Source organism: Furipterus horrens, unplaced genomic scaffold (assembly GCF_987537825.1).
Source record: "Furipterus horrens unplaced genomic scaffold, mFurHor1.1.pri manual_scaffold_5, whole genome shotgun sequence".
Taxonomy (NCBI): Eukaryota; Metazoa; Chordata; class Mammalia; order Chiroptera; family Furipteridae; genus Furipterus; species Furipterus horrens.
The window spans coordinates 163,469,115-163,487,842 of record NW_028327175.1 but is presented as its reverse complement, the minus strand read 5'-3'; the positions used below and the strand labels follow the sequence as shown (position 1 = coordinate 163,487,842).

The 18,728-nt window shown below is 45.8% G+C and overlaps 3 protein-coding genes across 4 annotated transcripts in view; all 3 read right to left on the bottom strand.

The window, feature by feature from the left end:
* Window positions 1-883: 883 nt before the first annotated feature.
* CHCHD1 (coiled-coil-helix-coiled-coil-helix domain containing 1) lies at window positions 884-2,165 on the bottom strand. Its single transcript, XM_090278228.1, has 3 exons — window positions 2,008-2,165; window positions 1,765-1,883; window positions 884-1,176 (listed from the first exon to the last, which is right to left on the bottom strand). Exons 1-3 carry the CDS (start codon window positions 2,129-2,131, stop codon window positions 1,072-1,074), a joined length of 348 nt encoding a protein of 115 aa, XP_090134354.1. The 5' UTR covers window positions 2,132-2,165; the 3' UTR covers window positions 884-1,071.
* Window positions 2,166-4,766: 2,601 nt separating this feature from the next.
* POFUT4 (protein O-fucosyltransferase 4) lies at window positions 4,767-10,674 on the bottom strand. The gene is made up of 3 exons (XM_090278223.1): window positions 9,866-10,674; window positions 9,123-9,748; window positions 4,767-5,871 (listed from the first exon to the last, which is right to left on the bottom strand). Exons 1-3 carry the CDS (start codon window positions 10,571-10,573, stop codon window positions 5,724-5,726), a joined length of 1,482 nt encoding a protein of 493 aa, XP_090134349.1. The 5' UTR covers window positions 10,574-10,674; the 3' UTR covers window positions 4,767-5,723.
* Window positions 10,675-10,772: 98 nt separating this feature from the next.
* The window catches only part of SEC24C (SEC24 homolog C, COPII component), a 28,300-nt gene continuing 20,344 nt past the window's right edge, over window positions 10,773-18,728 (bottom strand). For both annotated transcript variants that reach the window (XM_090278221.1, XM_090278222.1), the window contains 17 exons: window positions 18,460-18,571; window positions 18,104-18,231; window positions 16,789-16,927; window positions 16,463-16,578; window positions 16,167-16,291; window positions 15,828-16,019; window positions 15,515-15,608; window positions 15,183-15,299; window positions 14,657-14,827; window positions 14,063-14,159; window positions 13,815-13,960; window positions 13,448-13,586; window positions 13,188-13,306; window positions 12,908-13,087; window positions 12,474-12,665; window positions 12,154-12,243; window positions 10,773-12,006 (listed from right to left, as the gene is read on the bottom strand). In XM_090278221.1, the coding sequence (XP_090134347.1) occupies window positions 11,866-12,006; window positions 12,154-12,243; window positions 12,474-12,665; window positions 12,908-13,087; window positions 13,188-13,306; window positions 13,448-13,586; window positions 13,815-13,960; window positions 14,063-14,159; window positions 14,657-14,827; window positions 15,183-15,299; window positions 15,515-15,608; window positions 15,828-16,019; window positions 16,167-16,291; window positions 16,463-16,578; window positions 16,789-16,927; window positions 18,104-18,231; window positions 18,460-18,571 (2,298 nt within the window). In that variant the 3' untranslated portion in view covers window positions 10,773-11,865. The remainder of the gene's footprint in view (window positions 12,007-12,153; window positions 12,244-12,473; window positions 12,666-12,907; window positions 13,088-13,187; window positions 13,307-13,447; window positions 13,587-13,814; window positions 13,961-14,062; window positions 14,160-14,656; window positions 14,828-15,182; window positions 15,300-15,514; window positions 15,609-15,827; window positions 16,020-16,166; window positions 16,292-16,462; window positions 16,579-16,788; window positions 16,928-18,103; window positions 18,232-18,459; window positions 18,572-18,728) is intronic.

Here is an 18,728-nt window from a genome sequence, read left to right as displayed (position 1 = left end):
CTATAGCTAAGAGCCTCAGCTTGCAGAACCAGACAACTGTACAGTGCTCTACCCATGGAATATGAGGACAATAGGAATAGAGACCTGTGGAGGATCAGGGAGGCAAGACCCCTTCTTATCTTAATAATTATCCCACTGGAGCTTTAAAAACTCCACTGATCCCTTTGCCCATATAATGATGGAAGGTACAAAAGTTAAATCAGTTTATGACTGAAAGGGCAGAGTATACATAAAATGCTACACAGTTATTTCTAACATGGGGAGACCACAAAAATAAATGTCTTCAGCAACTGAGTGGATAAGAGACATAGACAGGTGACATACAAAAAAAGGTAAGAGCCAGTTAAGTCTCAGTTGCACTATTTGGTGGAGTCCAATGGACAGGCCCTTGGAAAATGGAGAGGAAAAGTCTCGGCTGTATTTAATTATTGCCATGTGGTAATGAGGAAGCGTTGCCAGATATTTCATTGTTTTTTTAAAAAAACTAAAGAGTAGATTTTTTTAAATGACATTTTTCCTATTTTTAAATGATACAAAAACAATTTTTTAACTATGTGGGCCAAATAAAATATATCTGCAGTACCTCTGGATCACTAGTTTGTGAAGTTCTGATATTCTGGGAGCACCTTGCGGGGGCTATGCACAAAGTAGGTAGTCACTAGATACTCACAGATGATGGCAAAAAAAAAAAAAAACTCTATATAAGCATCCTTAGTGCATCCAAAAGCAAGGGCATTAAATGTTGCAAAGGACTTCAAATGCAGGATAAGACCAAGGTTTCTGTCCTCCTGAGGCATATTAAAGAGCAAAGAACTTCAGAGTCTAGGGAAGGATACAGGATTCAAGTATGGACGGAGTAGCTAATCCACAACAAAAGGCCAAGTTCTCTTCAAAGGAGTTTATTTCAAGCTAAAGCATAACTTCCTCCCAGTCAGTAATTCCAAAGGGTGAAAAAAGTGTTTTGCCTTCTTTTACCCTTCAGATAGAGCATAGCAGTGTAAAAGTCTCTTAAGACACCTTTGCTCAGTCTCAGAAGATAACAGTCCAGTCACTGAAAATGCTTCTCCACGTTCAGCTGACATGTGGTTTGTTAGGAAACCTCTGTAACAACATATTCACTTTCTCAGGAGGTAAATTCCCACACTCTCGCTGGACTGATCTCATCTTTCGGGCTGCCTGAAAACAGGAAACAAAACAAAAAAACAACTCTAAAGTTTGTCCTGACCTAGGGCAATAGGTCAGAATCATAATGTCTCAAAACACGTTAGGATATTAACCAGCCTGGAGAGATCGGTGTCATCTCAGTCCCCTTTCAACAAAAGGGACATGGACGTGGGGCCTACAAATGACTGTAGAATCTGAAGCTACCATGTCAGCTAACAACCAAGCCTAGGCTGGAAACCAAACAATCTGTCCTTTACTATCTTTAGTTCTATTTCAGAGAATAATATCTGTTGCAACAATTTAAATTTTACAAAGTGGTTTCCCATTCATTCCTTCATTTGACACTCGCAAAATTCTGTAAGGTGAGTATTAGTATTAACCTTATTTTACATCTGGTACAGCTAAAGCTCAAGATCACAATGACTTCAAAACAGTAACATTTTCCACTTCGGCGTGGATGAAATAGCTCCCAAGACTTTCCTCGTCCTTTTTGAATGAGAGGGGCTTTCTTATCATCTACCAAGATCAGAGAAAACCACTACTTGTATCCCCCAACCCCCATTATCCTCCCAAGAGGGCACTCCAAGAGCCTTCTTTCACCTCAGCCTTCGAAGCACAATCGAAGAAGTCCTGGATCTCTTTACTGCACGCTTCGTCGCTAAATTCATTCCGCTTCCAGCAAGCCATCATCACCGACATCTCCGTGATACAGGTGGCCTCTGGAGGGTAAAATCGGAGGGGCATTCAGTCACAAAGAGACCCTCACCTTCCAGCCCTCTCACCCAGGCGCCCCGTGCACCCTTTGGGTGCCCCTCTGGAGCTTCCTTGACTCCGACTGCTCACCGCCCCTCTCCCGGCGCCGTTCCCCAACACGGTCAGCTAGAATGAGGGGCTTGCTAGGCTTCAGTACAGGCCTCCGCGGGTTTCCTAGCCGAGCTAGGCGGCCCCGCAGGCTGGGCGTCGCCATAGCGTATCAGGCTCCCAGCAGGCCCTGCGGCGCCTTGCGTGACCCTGCGTGACCCCTACGAGCTCGGCGAGGCTCGGTGCGTGGCCGGCCGGGAGCTCGGTGACCTGTTTGTTTTTACGTGTTTTTTCTTGGCGGGGTCGTCCGGGTCCTGGGCAAGGGCACTGGCCGGTCCAGACCAGTGTGCAGGTTAGGAGGATATTTGGGGCTAGTACACTGACCTAGATCACTCCTTTGTAGGTTCCAGGCCCTGAAGTCCGAGGCAATACTGGGCCGGGAACACCCAGGAAAGGGCCCCGATAAATGAGCACTATTGTGCTACCCGGCTGGACTAGAGTGATTGATATAGGCAAGACCAGAGAAAATGGAAGCGAATCAAAATATGAGACTTTAAGATGTTAGGTTGGGAAATTTTTTTGTTATGTTTTAATAAGCCTTCAGTAACTGTTGGCTTTGACTACCTTTAAACCACCCGCAAAGAAAAATTAGGCTCACTTATGTAAACAGCTTCTACTGCCCTGGCTGTTGTTGCTTAGAAGGTTGAGTGCAGGCCTGAGAACCGAGGGGTCGCAGGTTGGATTCTGGTCAGGGCAAATGCGTGGGTTGCCGGCTGGTCCCTGGTTGGGGTGTGGGAGAAGGGGCCCGTCCATGTTTCTCTCCCTATCTCCCTCCATTCTCCTTTCTAAAAATAAATAAAAGCTTTAAAAAATATATATAAACAGCTGGTACTGCTTAGATATCGTTTAGTCATTTGTAATGATCTCATTGGGTAGGGTGAAGTTTAAGAACTTTTGCATTCACTTTTTTAATCCTCTTACCAAATCTTGTGAAGATACTGGGTAGTATCATTCCTATTTATAGACTGGGCCTCACAGTTGCAATGCCTGGCTTCATCAGACTTGGGTCTAAGTGACTTAACTGTTTTACAAAACAGTCCAACGATGTGCCACGGATTCTCAATGGATTTACAGATGAACCCCAAGAAATGTTTCTGGTAATGGAAGCATAACTTGAACAATCTTGTAGTTCACAATGTGACTATTTTGGAGGAGCAATACTTACCGGGTTGTGTAAATGTAGTGTGCTAAAATCCTTTATCACAGATGTTTGTAATCGTCCCATTTACGTCTGCATGCCTGGCTTTTTCCACTGCTGATTCTTAGTTCATGTCAGAGAGGCCTTCCTTACCTTCTCACACCCCATCACCACAACCTGTTCTGTTTTCTTCATAGCACCTATCACAGTCTGAATTATCTTGTTCATTTATTGCTTGTTTACCCCATTACTACTAACACCCATTTAAAATGTAAGCACCATAAGAGAAGGGACCTTGTCTATTTTGTTCATTGCTGAATCCTCGGTGCCTATAGTAGTGTCAAAAAATACTTGTTAAATGAACAAATGTTTGAAATACTTTTGTAAATATCCAACTGTATCATACTCACCACAGAAATACAACCAAGCAGAAGACACTGTTTAAAAATAATCCATTTATTATACAAAAAGGAAACCTGAGATAATAGAAAACAGCAACGCTTGGAGTAATAAAAACTTCAGCCCCTTGCTCCATCCCCTCTCCAGCAGACAAAACTGATTCCTATCAGAAACTTCTACCACCAATAACCCCAAGCCTGCTGCGGTATACAGAGCAGGCTGTGCCTCAAACCAGAGAAAATTCATTCACATTGCTTGCTTTCTCCATAGGGAAAGTAAAGCCTTTAGTTGTGATACGTGGCTATTCCAGGGTCTGCTTTCCCTTATGGAAGTGTAGCACCTGTTTTACCCTGCTCTTTTGTGAATACTTTAATGGCAATAGTAATAAAGGAAAAAGTCCAGGAAGTACTGACCACAAAACAGGCATAAGTCTCCAACCACAATCATTTAATAAACAACTAACTCACTTTGTACATAAAAGTGCTAAAGGAATGGCAATGTGAACTAGTGTAATAAACACAGGAGAGGTTAAGGATGATTCTACACCTTGTGTAACATGACTTACCCTTTTTACTGCCCATAATGAAATTTGAGTCCTAACCTTAGCTGGCACTTGAGTACTAGTATTTTGCACTATAAATAAGCATTTGCATTTGAACAATTGCAAGCTTAGAAATCAGAGTCCTGAATTTGACTTCTTTTGTGGCTCCCTATTATATCAAATTTTAACCTAAGTATTTTTTAAACGACTTTTTAATTTACTGATTTGAGAGAGAGAAACATCAATTTGTTGTTCCACTTATTTATGCCTTCATTGGTTGCTTCTTGTATGTGTTCTGACCAGGGATTGAATCTGAAACCTTGGCATATTGGGAAGATGCTATAACAACTGGGCTACCTGGCTGGCCAGGGCCTGATTAACAGCTTTTTATTTAGCCAGCTACTTGTGGTAGCTTAAATCTCTTGCCTCAGCTGCCATCCCCTTGGCCTTGGGTGGGGTCCATCAAAATTACTCTCAGAGATATTATAGAGTTGTATAAAAGGGTATCAGTAATTGAATGAAGTTAGACTATTCATCCCACTTAAAATGAAAAATGCTACAGAATATGAGATAATTACTAGATCTATATTGCTGGGCTGATTTTTCCACCATAATGTTCATGACTGGGGGAAGATAGGACTTCAATAACATAAAAATAATAGAGGGAAGACTTCATTAGAAAAGAACAAAGATCTATAAGAATTCACTTTGATCCACACTGGCCTATTTTAATATATAAAAACCATTATATATATTTGTTTTTTCTTTTTTCCCTGCCATCATTTCCATGCTTAGTCTATCTCTAACTTAAAATAGAGCAGGACAATCCATTAAATTGACATGGCATACATTAGCCACTGAATCTTTCTATTCATGAGGTAAGAAGGAATTCCAGATACTCTTTAGATAAAAAGTAAATCAGTAGAAAGAAAAGCTGTTAAATCTATAACCAGTTCAATGCAGGGAAGAATGAATGTGGCAATGGTGGCAAGGCTGTTGCATCTTCATCAGAAATTGTGGAAAATGAAGAAAAACCGATATTTAAAATAAAGGTTTGACATGAAAATCAAGGTAAATGATATAAAAAATACAACTCTAGAGAACCAGAATACAACCCACCAGGAATTTTGCTTCACCACCAACATAATACTATAAAGCATAAGATCTGGAAAAGAGATTAGGAAAGGAACTGAGTAATAAGTGATTTGAGGAATAGCACACAGGACCCCTAAACCTGGTCAATCTTAACCTCATTTGTAGCCCAGTACTAAGGTGTTCTAATCATAACAAAGATTAAAATGGCTAGAGAAATAAGCAGTTCTTTAAAAATTCCCTTGGATCAGCACCTTGAATCAAATTGGTGTTTCAGGCTTCTGTCTTCCACTAAACCAAGAACTGGATGCCTTCATCTCTCCTTGAGGAGAGGCCCTATTACCACAGGCTGAGACCCTGGCTACATATGATCAGGAAAAACCATCAGTGAATATAACTGGAATCCCTTGAATTCAGGATAACAGTGTTCATTAAGGATTTGTGCAGCAGATGCCCCCTCATGTCCTGTGGCGGTAGAATGACTTCCATCTCCTTAGCTCTACCACATTCAAATCTCTTGCAGGGTAATTAGAGATTCTGGTTCCTTTTTAGGAAGATCTCATGTAGGTAATCCCAAAATTTCCTCTGTTGTGTCTCATTGTTGTGGATCATGGCAGTGAGAGCTTCTCCCTGGTCCAGACCTTGCCAATAATCTTGCAGCCACATTTCCTTCCAGCTGAAATATCAAATAGGGGTTGGATTGATTATAAAAACCTCAGCATAGCTATGAGTCCTGCTTTTCTCTGAATGGAGCCAACAAAATCTTAAAACAGATACAGAGGCCACTGGATAGCACAGCACTCTGCTTCAAAAGGAAGGAATATGAAGTATATCCAGTACTAGTTCAGGTGACAGGCAGTAAGCCACAAGCACAAACATATCACATAGCTCAACCAATGAGTTAAATTTCCTGACTTGCCTGCTCCTAGTTCCCAAGTATGGAGGGAATTTAAAGAAAGGCAAGACACAGGCCAGATTAGGGAATCAGTTGTCTCCTTACAGAAAGCAAAGGAGCATATTTAGTTATCTTTTAAGTTGCACCTTTATTTCAATAATCAAAATGAAGGTGCAGTGGCATTCAGTGTCCAGATTAAGACATAACCTAAATTTTCTAAAATGTTTCCATTGTTTTACACTCATCCTCTAGTAAATCATAATACTATGTATAAACTAGACACAAATTACTTGATAGAGGACTTGATTTCCCTGACCAAACTGTGACAGCAGCACACATAAACAGCCCTCTGCTGCCATCCACTGTCGAAGTCAGTCTTTGCAGGCCATTCTAGCAAACTGTTTTTCCCAAGCTTAATAATCTTTTATTGCCTCTCCCCCAACAGGTGTGGTTTGCTCAAGTGGCTTCAATATTTTCCCAATCCACTTCCCACAATGACCTTGTTCCCCTATGCTACCACAGTCTTCCATCTAGTGCATCTACTTCCTTTCTAAACCACACTGCCCACCATTGTTAATTATTGGGTTGACCAAAAAAATCATTTAGTTTTTTCCGTACGATGGCTCTAGTAGTGCTTAGTTGTCTTTAACTTCATTCAGAACAATTTTGTTAGATTGTATTGTGACGGCTGTCATATCAGTGTGCATTTTTATTTTTATTTTTTAAATATTTTTAAATTTTTTTAGACAAAGGGAAAGGGAAGAGAGAGAGAGAGAGAGAGAGAGGGAGAGAAACATCACTGTGTGGTTGCCTCTCATGCATCACCAATTGGGGACCTGGCACACAACCCTTGCATGTGCCCTGACTGGGAATTGAACCACTGACCCTTTGGTTTGCAGGCTGGCACTCAATCCATTGAGCAACAGCAGCAAGGGTTCAGTGTGCATTTTTAAAAAAACTTTATCAAAATTGGTAAATTTTTGAATTCCGATCAAGATGGAGGTGTAGGTAGACACACTTCACCTCCTTGCACAACCATGAGAAGGATCACAACCATAGATTTAAAGAAGCTGTATTCATTCAGATGGGTAGGAGGAGCAGAGAGGGGGAGCCAGGGTGGAGAGGACATGGTGTGGCGACGGCAAGGTGGCACCGGCTCCACATTCATGTGTGGTAGATTGAGCGATCTCAGCCCCAGACTCGACCACGCAGCCCAGGGTGCCAGCACTGGGAAAATAAAGCCTCATAACTTCTGGCTGTAAAAACCAGTGGGGGTTGGGGTGATGAAAGAAACTGCCAGTCTCTCAGAAGAGCCTGTTTAAAGGGCTCACATGGTCCTAGAACTTATACAAACACACCCACTCTGGGAACCCACCAAGGCAACAGCTAGAGCGGCACCAGTTGCATACTAGAAGTGGGTGAAGTGAACGTAGAGCAAGCCTCCAGAAGCCAGGCAACAGCACTGCCCCATCTAACCCCTCCCCCACATACAAAGCCACAAAGCAGTGAAGCAGGTTGCCCCATTCTGGCAATCACCTAAGGCTCCACCCCATAAAACATAACAGGTGCACCAAGACAGGGAGTCAAAGCAGCTCTATCTAATACATAGAAACAAACACAGGGAGGCTGCCAAAATGAGACAAAGAAACATGGCCCAAATGAAAGAATAGATTAAAACTCCAGAAAAAGAACTAAACAAAATGGAGATAAGAAACCTATCAGATACAGAGTTCAAAATACTGGTTATAAGGATGCTCAAGGAACTTAGTGAGGACCTCAACAGCATAAGAAAGATCTAGTCAGAAATGAAGGATGCACTAATTGAAATAAAGAACAATGTACAGAGAAACAACAGTACAGTGAATGAAGCTGAGAATCAAATCAATGATTTGGAACATAAGGAAGCAAAAAGCAACCAATCAGAACAAGAAGAAAAGAATCCGAAAAAACAAAAATAGTGTAAGCAGCATCTGGGACAACTTCAATCATTCCAACATTTGCATCACAGGGGTGCCAGAAGGAGAAGAGAAAAGGAGCAACAAATTGGAAATCTATTTGAAAAAATAATGAAAACTTCCTTAATTTGGTGAAGGGAATAGACATGCAAGTCCAGGAAGCACAGAGAGTCCTAAACAGGGTGGTTGCAAAGAGGCCTAAACCAAGACATCATAATTAAAATGCCAAAGGTTAAAAGATAAAGAGAGAATCTGAAAAGCAGCAAGAGAAAAGGAGTTAGTTACCTTCAGGGGAGTTTCCTTCCATAAGACTGTCAGCTGATTTCTCAAACTTTGCAGGCTAGAAGGGACTAGCAAGAAATATTTAAAGTCATGAAAAGCAGGGGGACCTAGAGAAGATTGCTCTACCCAGCAAAGCTATCACTTAGAATCAAAGGGCAGATAAAAAGCTTCCTAGAAAAGAAAAAACTAAAGGAGTTCATCATCACCAAACCATTATTATATGAAATGTTAAAGGGACTAATTTAAGAAAAAGAAGATCAAAACCATGAACAGTAAAATGGCAAAAATGTATCTCTATCAACAATTGAATCTAAATAAACTAAGCAAACAAGAACAACAGAGACAGAATGATGGATACAGAGTGTTTTGATGGTTGCCAGATGGAGGGGGGCCCTGGGGGAATGGGTGAAGGGGTGAGGGGATTAAGAAGTACAAATAGGTACAGAATAGCCATGGGGATGTAAAGGACAGTATAGGAAATGGAGTAGCCAATGAACTGATTTGCATGACCCATGGACATGGACAAAGGTGTGGGGGATTGCCTGAGGGAGTGGGGGGTGCTGGGTGGAGGGGAACAAAGGGGGAAAAACTGGGACAACTGTAATAGCATAATCAATAAAATATAATTAAAAAAGAAAGACAACTAAGCACTACTAGAGCCATCGTACGAAAACATAACAGACTTTTTGGCCAACCCAATACAACACCCCCTGAGCACCTAGTGCTAATTCATTGTCCACAGTAAGCAAGTAATCATTTGATCTGATGGCTGCAGGGGACCCCAGCTACCCTTACCTGTCACTGTCAGGAATCTCTTCCACACTGCCGAAGCCAGGTGTTGGCATTGGGCAGTCCATGTGTGAGGGCTGGGCAATGTGAGGCTCAGGGACAGGGATGTCTCCAGGGGAGGCTGCGTGGGTTTTTTCAGCCTCCAGCCTAGTCAATTCATGATCACAAACAAAACATTCGAAGCCATTGAGGTAGTTAGGCAGTAACGGATCATTCACTCCCCACTCCCTACGTTTCAGACTATCCAGAAGAAACTGGTTGGTGATGCCCCCAGGTTGTTTGTATGCCAGGTATTTCATATATTCCTCATCATTGTTGTCCAGAAAGTCAATAAACTCTGCCAGCTTCTGAGGTGACTCAAAGTCATCAATGAGGATGATGGAATGATTGTTGGGCATCCAGTCTCTCACAGAGGGAGAGCCGCGATACACAGGCACAGCACCGAGATGCATAGGGCGCCACAGTTTTTCTGTCATGTAGTCATCACAGATAGCATTTTCGAGGGCTAAGTGGAACTTATAGCGGGACAAGAAGGCCAAGAGCTCTGGATCCTCCGTGGTGGCTGTGGTTGTGTCCTGTAACCGTGGAGTGGGCAGCTCCCGATTTTGCAGACATTTCCCGTATGAGTCCACCTGAGTGGGGTAGAATACAGAGGTCAAGAAGGTACAACATGTCGGACTGAACACCAGGGGTCCTGGCCTCAGTCCGGCGTGCCCAACCCCTCCCAGCCCCGCCACGCCCACACCCACCGGGATGTAACGCATGAGCTCGCGCACGTAGCGGTCCCGGTCTGCAGGCACGTCACAGTGGGACTGCAGATAGAGCAGCGGCGCATAGCCGCGGCGGCGCCACTCCGCACGTTCCTGGAGCCGAGGCGCAGCGTGGCGTAGGTAGTCAGTCCCAGGCAGCCACTGCAGCGACAGCGGGTAGTCAGAATGGCGGCTGAAGGTGGAGGTAAGATTGAAGAGGCGGATGCCCGGACCGTGGCTCAGCAAGAAATTGTTAAGGGGCGACTCCTCGTGCAGCAGCGCCCAGCTCTGATGGGCCAGACGGGGCAGTGGCGCCTCAGACGCGCGGAAATCGGTGCCATAGAAGAGCAGCGCGCGCGTGCGCGAGTACCCCCGCACCCGTCTGTCCCGGGAAGCTACGCACGCGCCCCGAGCACACTCGATGCGCTCCGAGTCGCCCGGGAAGTGGGGAAATAGTCCTGGGCTCCACCACAGCAGCACTGGCAAGTCCACTGCCTCCTCCCTCCCTGACCACAGGGTCCCCGGACTGCGTGCCACCCCCACTGAGCCCAGTGCCGAGGGCGGCCGGAAAACTGCACCATCCCACGGCTCCGCCCACTCTGCCTCCCCACCGGTCTCCCCTTCTATCAGGCGGCCAGAGCTGCTGGCCACACAGGCACTAAGTACTCCGAAGACAGCAAGCACAGCCCGGATGCAGCCAGCCGCCATGTCCACTCTGGCAGCCAGCCCTGTTCAAACAGCACCAGACCCCGCCCAGCACAGAATCCTAACGGGAACGAGGCCCTACCCCACAGTCATATGGCGCATGCGCAGCTCCCCTAAGCCATCTACTTCCTGGGAGGTGTTGCGCCTGGCAGGAAGGACTGGAGGGCAAGTGATATGTCACCGATAAAAATGAGGCTACTGGTTACATCTTAATTTATTTTATTTCTTTACAAATTAAAGATGCATTGAAAAATAAACCAATGAAGAAACATGAGAGGTCCAGAGCAGGGGTATCACAGGCTGGGAGCAAGCCTGGCCACCATCAAGCCTAGCCCTTGTCCTGCTCCAGCCAGTTCATGTTGGAAGATAACTGTCAGCCACTATCTCAATACCAAAGCCCAAATGGTGTCTCAGGAGGAGAGAAACAGAGCTCTGGCCACCTTTGCCTCGCTCCCCAACAACCCCCAGCTCAGAGAAGCAGTGCTTCCAGTAGCTCAGAGTGGGACGTGGGCTGGCTCTGTGAGGTATTGCAAGTTGATGACCAGGCTTCCTACAGAACCATCCAGTGTTGGGGCCTCTCCAGCTGGAAAGGAGGCTGGTACCTCTCCCAGGTCTTAATATACTTTGCAACTCAGTTCCCAGGCTCTTTCACCTCTGACAGCGTGCCTCTATCCACGGAGTGATTACCAATCATTGCAGGACAGAAAAAAGCAGTGGAAGCAGAGAAAGTTAATCCGCCCTCCTCAGTAATTTTGACTTGGCTGCTGACTTCCAGGCGCAAGGAGGACCAACCACTTTTCTCTCCACCACCTATGGGTTTTACTCCAGCTCTTGTGCACCTGTATGTTTTATCCCTAATATAGGAAGTTGTTGATGGCACTGAGCTGAATTAGCCCCTCGCCCCACAGTAACCCTGGGATCCCCACTTCTTCCTGCCTGCTCCTTCTTCTTGGAGGTTGGTCCAAAGGGACACGATCTTGCCAGGGTCTGAGTGTCTCCAAATCCCCCAACACTGAATCATACAGTGAACTGAGAAACTACATTCATTACGACAGGGTTAGCAGGAAAAGGAAGGCAAAGTAGGGAGGGGCAGGGGCACCTTCCATCAGCAGGACATGACAGTGGTAGGATACTTGAGCCCAGAAAGAAGGTGTCTCCTTATACCTCCCCCTCCCCCAAAGAGACTGAGGTCAGCTTACATGACTTATAAGATATGGAACTGTCCTGGTTTCCCTGCTATCCTGGGGTACTTTCTGGAAACGGGCCTAGGACCCTATGCCATTTACCCACTTGCTCTAGCTCAGTAGCTGCCGAATTTCCTTGTGCATATGACAGAGAAAGTCCACATAGGATGCTCCTCCATTCAGGCTCTTGTCTTCCACCAGGAAGTGCTTGAACAGCATCTCCAGCTTATCTTCCTGTTTCACCACGATAAGCTATGGCCAGAACACAGGATCATAAGGCAGAGCCAATGGGAATTAAACATGCCATGAAATCCCATTATCCAGTCAGTCACTCTCCACACCCCCCTTCCAGGTGAGGACCTGACAAAGTAAAATATCCAAGGTTCAGATCAGTATTACCTTCATGTACCGCGATCTCTGTGCCCTTAAGCTATCAATGAGGCCTCGCACCTTCTTGGAGAGCGGATTATCCAGAACTGGCAGAATACTCTAGAACACAAAAGTCATTTATCCTTATGGTAAGGGACTCTTGAGTCCAGTCAAGATGGGGCAGAAGATTTATGCATCATCTGAAACAAGGAAGCTTGGGAAGAATGACATCACCCTCCCTGCCCTCCAAGTGTCCCCTGCTATTTAATGGGACTAGCGCACTAATTTTATTGGTTCCTACCACAAAGTGCATTTCCACACCCATATTCTCCTTGATGCCCTGCCCTCACCAAGCCACTGGTGATCTGACTGAAGGAGGAGACGCCGAAGAGGCTCTGGACAACACCCTGTTGGACACTTGCTCCCACCCAGATGAAAAGGTTGAGGCCATTCTCCAGCAAATATACATCCCCATTGCTCAGACGCTCTTCAGATGCTCGAACTGCTGGTGGTTCAGTGGTACTCTCAATGGGGGACTTTGTCTAGACAAAAGGGGGTAAAATGTTACTAAGGACCGTAAGACACGTTTACCACCCCCCCAACACACACACAAATTTCAGAAAGCTAAGTCCCTCAGGAATGCTTTCTGTGAAAATTATGTCAGGTAATATAGATAAAAACAAATTCATTAATGTCAGACACAGATAATACTAATCTTTCCTGTCCTCCTCCTAGGACACCCCTTTCTCAGTACAATGTCTCATACTCCAGCCCTCAGTCGCACCAGTGGTAGGAGCCGAGGATAGAAGAAGACATTGGTTTCAGCCACATCCATGGCGGTAACTAGCTGTCGGACATAGGCACGGTCATCAGTAGTGACTTCAGCTCCGGGTTGCAGGACATCACTCTTCAACACACAGTTTAGGTAAACTGGGAGTAGCTTCATGCACTCAGGAAGGATCAACTGAGGGGGGTTATCAAGATAAAGTCAATAATCCTAAGAAATCCCTCCCAAAATGCAAACATTTGTCCCAACAACTCCTCCACTAACATTCTTGCCCCACCTGTCCTGCAGAGGAGGGGCTGGCACAGTTCTTTCTGTAACAGGCCAGGATCTGGGCACACTGGGTGATAAGAGTGTCACGAACAGTCTTCACAGGGTTGTTTAGAACTCCCCGGTATGCTGGATAAGAAATAGGAATAGCAGTCACTGGTCAGCCACCCCATCACGTGTGCCTTCCCACCGCACCTACCCGGCAACACCGAATCGTTGACTACCACCTTTTTCAGCCCAAATCCCACCCTGCCCTGCCTCTATCCTCACCAAACTTAGCCATGTAGTTGATGAGTGTGTCGGTCTCACAGTTTCGATACAGATCAGCTAGCTGAGTGCAGCAGTTCAGGGCCAGGTTGTGTATACGGAGCCGTCGCTGCCCTGCACAGCTGGTGTAGAGCAGGGCACACTAGGGAAAGGGAGAGGGGGGGGGAGCTCACACTCCTTCCTCACCAAAGCCCTCTGAAAAACTGCTCCTTTGCTATATTATTAAAGTAGAGGAAAGACATTAGCCATCCCTCTCCTATCCTCGTCTACTCCTCTCTACCCATCCCTCACCCTCTTTCCTGCAGCCTATTTATATCCAGTGAAATGACACCTGAGTCTTCCTCCCCAGTCCCTGTCTCCCGTCTGCCACCTGCAGGAGGGCTCCGCTCTCTTCATTGAGTCGATCATCATGCTTGAATTCCACAGTCACTGTCTTGTCCCCATCCAGCCCAGCCAGCTCCACATCTGTTGTATTGCTCATGTAGAAAGCTCCAAAGAAATCTACAGCACGGATACCTGAGGCCACATGGACAGGATCAGGGCTGAAGGTATGACAGGTACCACTTGCCTCCCTCCCAGATTAAGCCCCCCATCTGCTCTTCTCCAACTAGGACTGACCGGTGCTCGTCCGGACCCGCATCACAGCATCAAAGCCAACAATCTTCTGTACATCCCAACGCAGGTCACTCATGAACCGTTCCTGGTCATTCTCCACCTGCAGTCCCCCAGGCCCAAAGTCACACCACATAACATCCTGCAGACAATCTCCCTGCACCTCCCCAACTCTATAAGCTGCTGACTCGTAGTAACAATAGCGAAGATGATGATAATGGTGTTGATGATGATAATGACAGCTTTTAAGCTCATTATGTGCCAGGTACCACATCAAATGCTTTACATATAATTACATGGTCCTAATGACAAATCCTAATTAATAAGTATTAAAATCCCATTTTACAGATGGAGAAACAAAGAGACAATAACTAATTTCCCCTAAGTCATACAGCTAGTAAGTGGTAGGGCTGTAATATCAACCCAGGACCAATTCTAAGCTCAACACTCCTAACCGCTACTCGTGGCTCTCTTCTTTACACTATGCAGTCTCCTCTGATACTATTCCTATTAATAAGCCCATAGCTAAACAGCCACTCCACATGTAGGCAGACATTCCCTGTCCTCCTTCCAAATTCCACCCAGAGTCCCATGCCATACCTGAAAGCAAGCATATTTGTAGACAGAGCCTCCAGTGAGCTGGGGTACAACAGAGAGCGTGGCCACATCCACATACTGGTTAGGGAAGAGGAAGAGGTCTACACAGCAACCTTGGGCCACACACTCTTTGGCCAGGGTCTGATAAGCACCTGTCTGAGGCTGGAACAGAGTCTAGGGAGGAACAGAAAGAAATGTTCAAATATCTCAGTTACATCCCATTTGAGAACTGTGTATATAAAATGGGATATTCAAATACCTGTAAACTTCAGATCTACTCACAGGAGTTTGTAATAGTAGTAGAACATTCTTTTTTAAAAAAAGGAATCTACCCAGGGCTTTGGAATGAGATGGGATAGAAAGGTGGGGAGCAATGGAGAAGGTTGGCAGTCATGAATTTGACATGAGAAAGGGTAGAATATCTAGTCCCAGTCCCCCTCAATAAAATTAATAATACTCTATTGCATTGTGAAGGGTCACCACTCTCCTCTATAGTGGGAAGTCCTCCCTGTATCTCCCAATCCCACACCTTCTCCTTGTCTGTGTTGATCAACTTCCTGTCATCTCTGTTCTTCAGTTTCCCTGGGGCCTCTGCAATGGGCAGGGAGGTGTGGAACAGAAACAGCTTCCCTGAACACTCGGCAGCCTAGGAAAGGAGAGAGGCCTACTTGTTTATTCTTTCCTTTATTCATCTATTATTCATTCATTCCCTCCCTTGTCGTTTAGTCACTGCCAGCTATGTCACACAGATGGACTCACTGGACAGTCATCAAAAACTAATGAAACAGGGGTTGTATCCCAAAGGGTGCAATGGTCAGAGGAAAGTGAGGCAGAGGAGGTCACTGGGTACTCTAGCCTTACCTTCAGGGCCTCCATCCCAGCCTGGATAACCGGGGCAAATACTGTCTCTGTCTCTCTTGTGTCTGCAAACATTTCTGGAATCTGATCCAATAAGCTGAAGAGATAGGTGATGGGAGGTAATGAAAATTGCTATCCAGATTCCAGAGTCCTAAATTCTCTGAAGAGTCCTCTGGCCCCTAAACTCTGAAAACTCCCGGGACACAGCTCCTGCTCTTCTGCTGACCCCTCTGCTCAACTCTCTGGCTTTCTTTGGTTGTACTCACACCCCCGCACCCCCCCTCCACCCACTGTACCCCTAAAATCTGGCTCTTACCTCGTGATGACTGCCCGAGACTCATTGACATTGACCAGGAAGCCATCCAGCAGTGGCACAAACATGTCAGCCACATCAGATACAACCATCATCTGAGGTTGGGCCAATGAGCTCTTCACATTGTAGAAGTGGAGCACCTTATTATAGGTGACAAAGCCAACACGGATAGCTGATTCTTCCGCTCTGCCCTCCCTGTAGAAGGTGACACTGTTACCCAAACCTGTCACCTTCTCCACCACCCAGCCTCATGGCATCAGACTCCATCTACTGTCAATTCAGACACCACCCCACACCCTACATCATAATGCAAAGGAAGCACCTCAGCTCCCTAACTCTCACCTAGGTAGAAAGTCTAACAGTGACTTGAGCTCCTCACAGAGGAGCCTAACAAGACCACTCCTGATGGCATTGTAGGAGACATCAATCATGAAGATGAAGGCAGGAGGGCTGGGGAATTTATTGTTCTGCAAAGGAAATAAAAGGGGGGAGAGGGGTATTGCTAAGTAGACCAGCTGGTTATAGAGAGAAATCAACATCAAAGGGGACAAAGAAGGGGTGAGGGAAATGATCACAGCAATTCTTAGCTGTCTCATTATCCTCTACCCACTGCCCCTCCCCATGCTATCTTCCCTCACCTTGCAGTAATCTACAGTGGCCAAGAATTCATAAGAGCCCAGGGATAGCTCAGGACGGTCGTAAGCATCCACACGTTTTCCGGTATGATCCAGATGTTGAAAATACTGGGGGGGAACTGTGGGGAGTATGGCAGAGTGTTATTTAAAGGTCAGCTCTCAATGTTAGTAAGTCTGGCCCTGGCTGAGCTCACTCTACTGCCCCACATCCCCATATGTGCTCTACTTCCTCAGTTCCTAGATAATTGACCTTCATCTAGTTAACTAGAAAGAGAACACTGAAGATGCAATCCAGATCTTCCCCCCAGTCCCAGCCACTGTGAACATACCATCATTGATACAGCTGCAAAAGCAGCACTGGAAGCGCCTCCCTCCCTCAATGAACTGCATGAAAGGGCACATGTATGCTTTGCAGCGATTGCAGCGCAAAGGGCCAGATTCCCCATGGTCAACGACATACGGTGAAGCCTAAGGAGCAAAGGGGAAGGGCTCAGACATACAGGGAAGCTAGAGTGGATTGAGACATGTGGCAACAGAGGAGAAGGAACAACCTGGAGGGAGAAGCCATGGCTCAGATATTTTGCCTGGGGAGGGAGTCCAGTGAAGGGGAATGAAGACAAATGATGAGGGTACTGGTCACGAATATCCCTAAGAGTCTAAATGCCATAGTTCCCTCTCCTTACTTCCCATCTCCAGAATTTCACTTCTTCTTGAAAGAGAAAAGGGACTGTGAAACTGGCCCTACCAAGCCAGGGGCTGCCAAGGGCCTATGAGGAGAAAGCCAAAAATTACCTAGGATTCTCATTTCTGGCCTTGTTTTCAATTGCCTTCATTCTTGCCCTAGAGATCTTGACTCCTGCTTCCTTCCCCAATCAAATATCTATAATACTTGTCCTTCCCATCCCTGGGTTTATGTGGCACTTACTGATGCCCCAGGCAGATGTCACCCTACAGATAAGAGACCAGCAGCCAAATGTCTAAACATCTCCACTGAGACCCAGGAAGAGAAAAAGAGAAGACAGAGGCAGGATATAAAGTGAGCCTTGAGCCCTGAGCTTCTGGTTATAGAGAAATCAACCCTAAATTTAATAAGCTAGGCATGAACATGAGGGTAATCTACTGAAGCCTGGTAGAGCAGTTTGCAAGCCTTTTCTCTTTTTATGCCGATTTTAAATGCTGAGGTGACAGACTAGGGCCCCAGCCAGGTAAGAGAAGGACTACTGGATTCTAGTCTACCTTTTTTCCTTATATGCTATCCTAACATCCCTAACCTACCTGGGATGATAGGGTGTCATATAAAAAGAAAAATACAATAGAATGATGTTCTTCTAATCATCTGGAAATAGCCATACTTTCAGAGGCTCCTGTACCCAGCTGTCTCCTCAATGCAGCTGTCTCTTCCCCTACAAGTTGGCCCTGCCTGTCTTCATATTGTTTGTTTCCCCTATGGACCCTGATCCCATTCAGCAATGTTTTGGGCTTTTGTTCTCATCCCTATCACCCTCTTCACACATGAGCCCTGGGATAGAAAGCTATTGAAGATACTCTCCCTCCTGCCCAGCAAGACTTCTTCCATTGTGACTGCCAGAACCAAATCTAGGAAGAAGTCCCTCCCTTCCTCCCTTTCATTATACCTTGACTTACCTCTTCTGGGGGCAGCCTTGCCAGTGGCTTGATGACAGCTGCCAGGGGCACCTGAGCCTGCTTAGCCATGTCAGATGTACAAGGAATATTATAAGATGTGCATCGAATGTATCGAGGACTTGCATTCCCTGAAAGAGGAAGAAAACCTGAGTCAGGTCACAGAATCCCTCCAGTTAACCAGCTCTCTATTGCCAATCCACCCTATTGCCCCCACCAATGCTTGACCTAATGGTGGCTTTTTCTCCCTAGAGACCAATGAGGGGCTGGTCTTTGATTAAAAACTGGCAAAAGCCCCATCTGTAAGCTGATATCTTGGAGTAAAAGTCCCCACAGGGAGGGGTTAATGCCCTTCTCACCTTGGTCTTTCACTAGGAAGTTGGTGGTAACTAAGGGTGGCACCTGGCCCCGTACTCCAGTAACAAATGGCTCGGAACCCCGGTTGTTCCTGTCATCCTCAATAACCTGAATCTGTAGGGAAAAGTGAAATGAGTGAGGTGACAGAAGAAAAGGGAGTGCTAGGTCCCAGAGAACCAGGAGAAAGAAAGACTGAAACTGCAACACAGAAACTAATAATTTGCCAAGGAACACCTCATGCACCAGGCCTGCTCTCCTTCTGGAGATCATA